Raw genomic sequence first — 10,694 nt, 5'->3', positions numbered from 1 at the left:
ACTGGATGACCTCAAGGGCCTGTGTTGTAGAAATGGGACAAAGAACACACAGTGCAAGGTCAACATTTTGGTCCTAAGGATGAGGATTTCTGGATACATTTGTTTAACTTAGGGTGACTGCAGGCTGCCAAGTGGATGCTGCCATGGAAAAAGCAGATGAAATACTACGATGTACAAGCAAAGTCATTCCAGCAGAAAGGAAACAGTTTTCGTGTCCTCATATGAGATGTCTGGAATAGCCTGCACTGCTCTGGTTCCTCAAGCAAGTTACTCTAGAAGAAAAGGAATAAAGGAAGAAATGAGGGGAATGTGCCTTTTCCTTGGCTAACAAATTACAAATGGAGAGGAATCTTGGTAGAGATCTCCCTGAGAAACTCAATGCCAGAGAAGAAGGGCAGTTAGGCAGGCTAAATCACAGCACTGATACCTGAACAATGGGTATAAGGTGCTCATGATGGATGCCAAGGGCTGCACCTTTCCTGGTGCTGTTCCTTGTACCTTCCAGCAAAGGAGCAGGGCTGTCTCCATCCTCACATTAGCTGATGAAGCACATGTGGTAGCACAAACAGCCAGGCCACACGGCTCACCAGGCTCCTGCGGCACTGCTGGGAGGTTTGACTTTCAACCATAACTGCACAGTCAGTGTTTACAAAACAAGTTTCCAGGGAAGCAAAATAACACGCCGAGGAAATAATAAGCAGCAATGTGATCAGATGGGAGAGGGAGATCATTTCATTACCTGAACCAGGCCTCATTATTCACCATTTCCCTGGCAAGAGCTGATAGACGCAGGCTAATGAATCTTAGCACTCCGGATGAGCGGGAGGAGTGCCGGCTCGGTGCTGTTGCATGCTAAGCAGGACCAGAGAATCAGTAAAATATGAACTCATCCATTGCACCACTGCAGCGAGATGAGAGAGGGTTTTAGCCACTGCTGGCTTCATCTTACTGAGTAACCCCAGCTGTGGGAACGCTGTGCCTGCTATCTGGCCCAGGGGAGTGAACTGAACTCTAAACATCCCAGGAATAATAGGGGATCTGCCACATGGTCTGCATACACTGGTGATAAGTGCAAGGGCCAGAGTTGGCTCTTTTGGGAAAGCCTTCCAGGACCAACAGTACCAGCTGGAGACTTCCCAGACTGTCCTGGCAGTTAAACATCATCCTGGGCCTGGTCATGACACAAGGAAGACATGAACAGAGGAAGAAGCAACAGCATCAACATGGAAAAACACAAGAGCAGGACCTTTGCCCGCTTCTGTGGCACCTTCGTTTCCTCAACACAGTTGCCCATTGGCTACTGTGGCCATTCCTCCCTTTAAAAACCCAGGGAAACAGCTAATACACCATTCACTGTACACAATTACTAAAAAACAAAACAAAACAAACAAAAAAATCAACAAAGTAAAACCAAGCAATGCTCAAGAAACCATTACAAAAGGGGAGCAAACCTCTTTAACATAAATGAGTTCTCAGAGTTGCAAAGACTACCTCTGTTTTTTCTATACTTTCTGCAGACCTCACAAGCAACGTGGCCCCCAAATTTCATATGAAGAACCAGAACACTTGGCAAGGCTCCTCTGGAAGGAGCTTACACACTAGCAGCCAACATAGGATGAAAACCTATTCAAAGAGGAACAGGCATGTGCTGACATTACAGGGAAATGCTGCCCTCATCTGTCTTCCAGTGACAGGTTTTATTTTCCTGCCTACTGTGCCTAAACCATTCATCACTTCCAGAATGAAAAGGCAACTCCACTGTTGCAACCAACTCTAAAGTCTGTGCCCGGGCCTCTGTTTGCACTGGAGCCATTAAGCAATGCTGTCGTCGCCAACTGGAGTCAATATGGCCATGTTGCTGCAATGGAGTTGGAACGTAGAAATATCTTGGCTCTCTGTATTGAAGATAGCCTCTTGGCTCAAAAGAAGAAAATGTCTCACACATTCTTTATAAAACTAAAACTGACCAAAGAAAAAAATAATCCCCAATGTCAGGTGAGTGGGAGTACTGAGAGGCAGCACTGGGGTTCAGCAGGAGCAGAGCAACCCCTGCTCCTGCAGCGATTTGCAGGCTAGTGCACCAGGCACCAGTGTGGGGGGCCTGGATGCCTGCAGCCCAGTCTGTGACAGAAAGCCACCGAGAACAAGGCTGGTTTGCCTCTTCCATCCACATTGGTAACACTCCAGCACACGCACACATACACACAGAGCGGAGGCACATGTCAAGCACCATCGGTGGCCCTCAGGAAGGTGAAATGAAGGAGAAATTCAACATGCATTCATATTTCCTAAAAGTATAAGCTTTGAAATTGGAAAATTACACCTAGTAGATGAAGTGTAACACTAGCCAGTTCTGCATGCGTTTGGGGTGCAGAAGGAGCATCTGTTAAACCTCTGTGGGACAATGCCGCCGGACAGCCAAGGTCCTCAGAAAGTACTCTGGCTGATGGAAGTGTAGATCGCAGTACGTATCCGTTAGCATTTGCAGAGCTCCAGAGGAGCACAGCTCTCAGAGCAGATGGAGATGCTTCTCTATCGAGGCCTGTGTCTTTTAGTTCTTTTAATGAAGTTAGCCCTGCTGAACCTCTGAGAGAGGGGCTGGAAAGTCCGATTCTGCTGGGTCACAGGTTGCTGACAGTTCTCCTTGCTTGTGCCTTTCCCCTTAGATTCCCATTCTTTTTGATTTTATTTTGTAAATCCTGGATTTAATCAAAGTCTGGGTCTCCAAAATTGAATGTACAGTTGCCCGGCATCTTAATGCCTGGAGCATTGTCCCAGCACAAGCAGACAGGTCTCCTTTGGTGGCACCAAACTGACTCTCTGGAGATTTGGGGCAGGGGTTTATGATCAGCCCCAGGGTTTGGATTCCAGCTGCATGATTTCAGGTCTCCCACAGCAGCATGGTCAGCTCTCACCCAGCCAAAGGCTGGGGCCAGCCATGGGCACTGCGCAGCCACAAGCTTTGCCCAGCCAGGCAGCCAAGTGATGGGAACCAGATCCATCCTGTATCATCCAGGCTCTCATATCACTGTCCAAGGGGAGCAGACTGGCCAAAGCTTGCCAGAAACTTTACGGCCTATGCAGAAATGCTCACTGGGATGTTTTTAACGGGTTTGTTGAAAAAAATACCCTCTGCCCCGCAGAGCTAGTCATGCTTTCCCTGTTTTTTGGTTATAGTAAGAGAGTCTGCACCAGAAGAAGTTCTGTCTTCCTGATTGCTTGAAGAGAAATAATGCAAGTCTGGAACTCAGGAAACTGTGCACTACAGGCAGATGTCCAGATGAAACTGCGTTCAGGCTCTGTGGAACATGAATCCATTTGTGCCTGGCAGAGCACGCACAAGAGAGAGAGAGAATTCAGTAGGTTTCTCTTGGCAGCAATCTGCATTTTCTTGTAAATGAGTTAAAATTTGCAAATATGAATCACATATAGTTCAAGGTTTGCTCTCCAGGACAGCTGTATGAGATCAAACCAAAGGCCCAGGCCAGGCCGGCACCTTGTCTCTGGCACCAGCCTGGCATAGACACCCAGGGTCGGAGCGTAAGAGCAGTAGAAGCACTACAGACCCACTTTCCTCGCATTCTCAAAGTCTCCTGAACCAGAGGTAGTGTCTTGTTGAGTTTTGAGGGTTTTTTATTAGTTTTTCTGAAAGATTTTGAAGCCATGCAACCGTTTAGTACCAACACCTTTTGGCAAGGAGCTCCAGTGCTGGGCTGAGCATGGGACAAAACACTCCTCCTTTCACTTTAAAGCTGCCACCTGGGAAGTTCCCATCTTTTATCTGGTTCTGAAACTATTACAGGTAGGGAATAGCCATTCCTTAGTCCCCTTCGTCAATCCCCTTGTGATTTCCATAGATGGCTATTGGCTCTGCTCCACAGCCCTGATTTTTGCAAAGCAAAATCCTTGTTCCTTTTACTTGCTTGCTGAGCAGAGCCTATTCCAACGCTCAGGCTGTCTTTTGGTGCCTTCAGCGTACCTCTTCAGTTCTGCTTTGACTTTTGGGCTGAGGCAGCGGCACATCACATTCGAGATGCACGTGCACGTTTCACCTCCACGCTGACTCCATGCTTCACTGAGGTGCAGCTTTGCGCTTTCATAGTGAGCTGAGTTAGTTACCGTTCACAGATAAATCACTTCAAGAAATTTATCTCTAGCCTTCTTGAGATTGTTTTATTGAGGAAGAAAACCTTCTTTTAGCAGCTGTGGCTGTGCTATCAGTCAGCCTGACTTTGATCGAGCAGAGTCAGCTCAGGTAAGGCTGCCATTTCCCACGGCATTCCCTTCAGTGGAAGATCCAGTTTAACCCACTGCTCCATCTTCCCTTCACCATAGCTTCTCAGTCCCACATCACCTCCTCCCCTGCCTGGTCAGATGCTGCTGTCTCTGAGTCATCTGATTTCTATGGCTCTAGCCTTCAGGGGATCTACTAAATGATCCTGTGACAAAAACTACCAGCACTGTTCATTTTTTGTTTTTTAAACAGATCATCACACCAAACCAGCGTAGAGGAAGGTCGCTCCTTCTCGCATAGCAAGAAGCTCAACGGTATTGCTAACCAGGCACCAGGACCGGAGCTGGAGGGGAGGTGGGAACACGGACCTCTGAAACTGCATCTGGCCAAAAGGCTCCACATGAAACTGCAGCTGCAGTCAGCATGAGTTGATGAACCAGGTCCGTTGACCGTGGAGGAAAATCTCTCCGCACATCCAGTTCTGACCACACGTATTTCATTTCCCTCTGCATCACTGAGCAGAGTGAGAGACTCCCCCACTGGGGCAAGAGAGAGGACAGGGAGAACCAGAGTCAGGACCAGAGCTGGTCTGCTGCCCTGTACAGGCTCAGATACCCAGTTCCCCCCCCTTTGTACAGACAAGTAATCTACAAAAATCAATGAAAAATACTTACACGGGAGCAATCGGTGCTATATATAGAATTCTTTCCTCGTTCCTTTCATCAGATGTCATTTACGTACAGCCCACAGATTTCAGTTCATTTCTTCCCCTCCCCTATATCGTCTACCCAACAGGCTAATCTACACAGAGGATCTGGAGCCTTCCTGGGACTCACAGGAACCTGAGATTAGATATTGGCTCCCCAAATCCCCTTCAGGGATGGCCAAATGCTAACTTTTAAAAAATAACTAACATCATTAGGGTAACATGGTTTTTTCTTTAGAGGGTCCTGCCAGCATTTGCCTTATTTGCATCACAGCGCTACATTGGAAAAGATTTTTTGTCATCCTTCAGACAGTTGTAACAATAATTTCCTCATTCCAAATCAAGAAGTCAAAAAGTCCACTTCCCCCTCACCTCCCTTCCAAAGCAGCTCAGACCGAGAAAATAATTTTCTAAATTTCAAGAGGTGTTTCTTAAACTGCAATATTTTTCTTCTTCAGTACGTGGTAGTCTGTATTTACTAACCTTCCAAAAGAAAGACCATTTGGACGAAAAAGCAAACGTCACCAAAATCACTGAAACCAGGTTCTTCCAACAATGTAAACCCTTTTGCCCCAGTAACTTCTTTGGGGCCAGCAGACATTAATTTGTTTCAAGACCGGTTTCAATTTGAACGTTCCGGGATCTTCTGCTGCACCAGCCTTTGTGGAGCATTCCCAACCCCTTCAGAAGGTGACTCACAGGAAATACGTGATTTTGCCCTCAGCAGATGGGCTATGCAATCACCTCCTCACTCCTGTGCAGCTCCCCAGCAAGTCAGCTCTGCTCACACCCTGGTACCTCTCGCTTCTCCTTCATCCCTCTCCAAACAGCCGCGCTACGACAGCGTGGCAGATGCACCATCCCTCGGAGCCAGACTGCGGTGCCACGGTGCCCGCATCAAACAAGCCACGGCCATGGACCTGAAGCCAAGCAATGACACAAAGCCCTGCCATAGGTCCACAAAATGATGGACAATTAGATTTAGAGCTGAAACAAGAAAATAAAGCCTTCACTTACAAACACGCATGCTGCTTCTGGGTCTGTGCTGCTGCTTCCTACAAAAAACTAAACAACAAGGCCAGGAAGGGGACACCTCAGCAGGGCCACATCACCCACAGGCATGGAGAACGAGAACAGCGCGAGGCTCAGGAGAGCTCTGGGGACTTGGGAGTGGGGGTGCACAAAGTGTCACGGAATTGCGACGTGGGGCTGGAAAGGTCCACTGACTGGGAGAACCGGTCTGCCGAGATGACCCGTGGTCAACTCCAGCCTGCAGAGGCCAGAGTGGCTTTCACAGGGCAGCCGTATTGCTACCGTGAGGCTCGGCTTGAAGCCGCGCAGGAGTTCAACGGGAGCACCAGCTCTCTTCTTCACACATCTGGGTCTGGATAAAAAAGACCTTTCGATAGGGCCAGTCTGATTCAAAGCTCCGACACCGTTCAACAGCCGCCAGCCAGGCGGGAGCGAGTGCCAAATGACTCAGCTTCACGGCCGCTGCTTTACAATGCAGTCTCCAGGGCCACGGAGCAGCGAGCAGCGAGCGAGCGGGCCAGCATCGCGGGCAGAGCCGGGCTGGGCCGGGGGCTTGTGCCGACCCCTCGCAGGCCCCCGCTCCCCGGGTGCTGGGAGCGCAGCAGAAGACACGGGCGCACGCTGCTCTCTGCTGGTCAGCGCACCGCCACGCAGCCCCGGCTGGAAAATGTCCTCTTGCAAACAGATGACGGGGTAGAAATGACATTAAAGACTTCTTCCTTTTTAAATCTGACATCACGCCTATGAACAGCCTCTGCAAAAGAAATAACTTTGGGGTTTTACATTTGCTTTCATAAGCTCGGCCCCTAACTAATGGCTTTACATACCTATACAAACGCCAGTCGAAATACCGCTTTTAAAGTGTTTCCGCATTATGGATGTGGCATTTTGGAACTGCACACGTCTGTGCTCTCCTTCCTGACTGAAAACATACTTGTGTTTTGAGCCAATCCGCAGGAAATGTACTTCTTTTCCACTTCCACTTTTCTCTTTCCAAGAGTTTTCCTTTCACTCCTGTTTAGCTAAAGTTACTAAAAATCATGCAAAAAATGTCCTTGGGTTCAGTGGATTCTGGACACTGAAGTCAAACAAGCTGGGAAAGCTGTGACCAACAGGACTCTGGCAAAGCTTGGCAAGAAGAGCATACATCAGATCTTGCACTTGCTCGTTTCTGTGAGGAATGGGAGGCAAAACTCCAGAAAATGATATGGGGATAGAAAGAGATAGAAATTCTTCAGAGAATTTAAAGCAGCTGGAACAACAGCAGAAACCATGAAAATCACCGTTGAATGTGTGGCTGCACTCCCAGAGAATTAGGCTTTATCTTCTTATCAGGACACAGTAGGGTAAATTTGGTTTAGGGGCAGCATTTTCTAAACTGTAGTCCGGGCAGATTAAAGGCAATGTGCTGGCCAGAGTGACTTGGTACTGCTCCTGGATTTGGGATGTTAATGGATTCTCTCATAGTAACAGAAATCAACCATCACCACTCACAATTAGAAGTGCTGGAGTAACAAAAAACTGAGACACACATAACAGGACATAAAAAGGTCTCAGTTAGACAGGGCAACAGCTGGACACCCAAAGAGCAAACCCAAGCCAGGGATCTGTCCTGAAAATGGGACTCCCCTCAAAAGGGAAAAATCTAGGTTTTCAAAACATTTTCTCAGTCGGAAATGAAGATAATCCAGCTGCTAAGATGGACAATCTGGTTGCTCTGTGTGTCTCCTCAGAGGGCAGACCCAGCTCGCTAGCAAGTGATCTGAAGGTCCAGCCTCTCTTGGAGAGGACCCAAGGAGGAGTGGTATATATCGGAAAGCACAGATAGCACGTAGTTTGCTTCACTGGCACAGCCATACCTGCTCTTTATACATACGGCCTGGGCATTCAGCCCTGAATCTTCACATGGAAACCTCTTCAATATCAAAGTAATAGGTTCTGTCACACTAACACAATCCAGTCATCTGCACTCACCATTAACAGCACAGGAGTAATGAAAAACCAGCACATTCTCCACCACAGCCAGAACAAACGGCTCTTCTTTCCAATCATCATTTCAATGTCTTCAATGAACCTGTTTCCTCCTGTTGAAAGACCAGCGTAGGGTGCACTGTAAAGCAGGTGCCTCCCTTGCAGGTGTGGTGCCTCACAAGGGATAGAAGAAAGGCAACTGTCAAGGGCACTTTCTCCGGTTTGGTGGTAACCATTAAAGCTTTTCAGCCAGTTAAGTTATAAATGCTTTACTGCGGTAATTAATGTTTAATATACACTCTGCCTCGGATTGCATAGTCAAATCATGGATTTTCAAGGCTAATAATTTACCGTAAATGTAGATTATGCCTATTATCTCCAGGACAGCTGCAATAAGGATTCCCCATCCAGCACAGAAGTGATCTATTAGGTTAACCCAGTAAATTCCTGCCTGTAGAACAAAAAAACCAAAGAGGTAAAAATGTACCCAGTCCCAGTAACATCTTTATGCAAATAAAACAAGTTGCATTGCTCCAGCCAGTTTAACTAATCACCAGTCTGAGTTTCTGAAGTTCCCAGTTCTCTAGGCTAAGTACATGTTTCTGAACATTATTTCCTTTAAAGATCTCTATGTCAAGTGGAGAAACACATCTGACAAAATACTCTCGATCTGTATATTAGTAACAAGATACATGTGTACGCAAAGTATATAGAGAGAGCTGAGAGCAAAATGCAAATTTGGAACTTACTCTATTAAAGCTGATGCCAAAGGTTTAACACTGAGCTACAGCAACAGCTATACCAGTTATCAGTTCTGGTAGGCCTGTATACTCCTACACGCACAAGTTGTCCACGTGGGTTAAACACAGCTTTAAACACCAGCATGCAATGGCAGGATCACAGAGCGGGAAACAAGCTTTAAGCCTTTTCACACTCTTGTGTTCCAAGACCTTTGCAAGCTTCCCTGCCATCATGTTTGCTTGACCACACAACTGTCTATTCACTCCAGTTATCTCCTTCACATTCTCAGTCTAATTGCATACATAAATCTGCATTTCTAGATGGAGTCATGGCAATGAACCTTTACATCCTTAAGAGCGATTGCCTCAAGAAGTTTTCACAGTATACTTAAAATTCCTTTTATGTATGTGTATATATGTATGTGTACACACACACACAGAGACACACACACACAGGAGAAGTAATCATACAATCTACAGATGCTTGTGAGCTAATAGGTTTTTCTGACGCGAATAGGCCGTTTCTCAAATCCTGTCCTGTTTGGCAGTCAGTTCTGAACAAAAAGATCCCATTGGCATCTATTAGCAGTACCCACAGCACTGCAGACAGACTGTATGCGTATGCTTGAGATTACACAAAGAATCTCCTGAACCAAGAAGCAATAAATCAGGCTGATGGTTCACAGGCTCTGTACAGGCCTTCCGTTTAAAAGCACATCTCAGTTCAATAATCACTGAAAACCTTGGGTTCTTCAAAGCTTCCCTCTGGGAATTTCTTATTTGCATGTCCAGGCACACTGGCAGAATTCAAGATTCTCTCAGATCGATCCATGCAAACAGGAACAGTTGGAAAGGATATTTTGACTTGAGTTTATTGCTTGCAGCGTGACTAAAGCCACAGCCAAAAAAAGAATTTAATGTCTTACCTGAGTAACACAGATAAGACCGAGAAAGAAGAGCAATATGCACACGCCCAGGGTTATAGGGATTCTTAACTTTTTCATCACTTTGGGATATATATCTTGTATGGTGGTTGTAAGTGTTTCTGCAAAGGAAGAAGCGTGGGTTTTGAGCAGCACAAATAAGAAAGGCAATGTTCATTGGAAAGGCCATGGGTTACTTAAAACCCCACTCACCTATGGTGGCAAACTGAGAGTCAAGGCCCAAGAGCAGGAGCATGAAGAAAAACAAGAAGGACCACAGAGGAGAAACCGGTAACCTGGAGAGAGCTTCTGGGTAGGCTACAAATGCCAGGTCAAATCCTGGGAAGCAGAGGAAGGAAGGAGGTTATTGTCATGTCTTGGTCAAAGCAAGTCCCAATACCGACAGCGTGACGATCAGCTTACCTGAGTCCACAACCTCCGAGACAGGTCTCTCGGACACAAATGCCATATGTCCCAAGATGGAGAATATTGCAAACCCAGCAAATACGCTGGTGACGCAGTTGGTTACACAAACTAAAATAGCATCCGAGTAGCAGTTGTTGTGGAACTTATTGTACGATGACAAAGCAACAAGCCCGCCCCATGCCACGGACAGGGAGTAGAATATCTGGGTGGCTGCATCTTTCCAAACCTACCAGCGATAAGAACATGGGCATTATTGTATTAACTTACAGTACGTAGCAGAAACATTTAAGTTGGCCCTCTGTGGAAGCTCCAGGGTTTCTCTATATTTAACCTGAATATTTAATCCTATTTCATTTAAGTTTTAGACTAGGTGGGATACAGCACGCTGGTGACCTTGCAGTCTCAAGCACAAACAATACCTTCTATGATCTCTGAAGGCCACATCCCAAGTATGTTGCCAAATACTCTAAATCTTACTGGGCTAACCCTGAAGAAGAGCTTCCATTCATTCACATGTCTGGGTTCTTGAGATATGAATCTTGTCACAGTGCCAATGAATAAGGAAAACCAGGACAGGGTTGCAGGAGTGAGAACTTCCATGTGCTCTCCCACTTGTGCTCCTCACACTGTGACTCAGACAAACCACTTCTGCCTCTGCTGCA

At 46.6% G+C, this 10,694-nt stretch overlaps 1 protein-coding gene across 1 annotated transcript; it reads right to left on the bottom strand.

Annotated features, from left to right (window-relative positions):
- Nucleotides 1–7,393: 7,393 nt before the first annotated feature.
- Nucleotides 7,394–10,283, bottom strand: LOC138690734 (sodium- and chloride-dependent neutral and basic amino acid transporter B(0+)-like). The gene is made up of 5 exons (XM_069811372.1): nucleotides 10,030–10,283; nucleotides 9,820–9,945; nucleotides 9,610–9,728; nucleotides 8,295–8,394; nucleotides 7,394–8,056 (listed from the first exon to the last, which is right to left on the bottom strand). The coding sequence occupies exons 1-5, from the start codon at nucleotides 10,073–10,075 to the stop codon at nucleotides 7,914–7,916; spliced, it is 534 nt and encodes a 177-aa protein (XP_069667473.1). The 5' UTR covers nucleotides 10,076–10,283; the 3' UTR covers nucleotides 7,394–7,913.
- Between the last annotated feature and the right edge of the window lie 411 nt (nucleotides 10,284–10,694).

Source organism: Haliaeetus albicilla, chromosome 23, assembly GCF_947461875.1.
Source record: "Haliaeetus albicilla chromosome 23, bHalAlb1.1, whole genome shotgun sequence".
NCBI classification, from domain to species: Eukaryota; Metazoa; Chordata; class Aves; order Accipitriformes; family Accipitridae; genus Haliaeetus; species Haliaeetus albicilla.
This window is presented reverse-complemented; position numbering and strand designations above follow the sequence as displayed.

Coding starts and splice junctions, on each gene's coding strand:
- LOC138690734 (XM_069811372.1), bottom strand. CDS start 10,075: ATGGCATTTGTGTCCGAGAGACCTGTCTCGGAGGTTGTGGACTCAG. Junction 9,946..10,029: donor CTCGGAGGTTGTGGACTCAG/GTAAGCTGATCG, acceptor TCTGCTTCCCAG/GATTTGACCTGGCATTTGTA. Junction 8,057..8,294: donor AGGCATAATCTACATTTACG/GTAAATTATTAG, acceptor GTCTTTCAACAG/GAGGAAACAGGTTCATTGAA.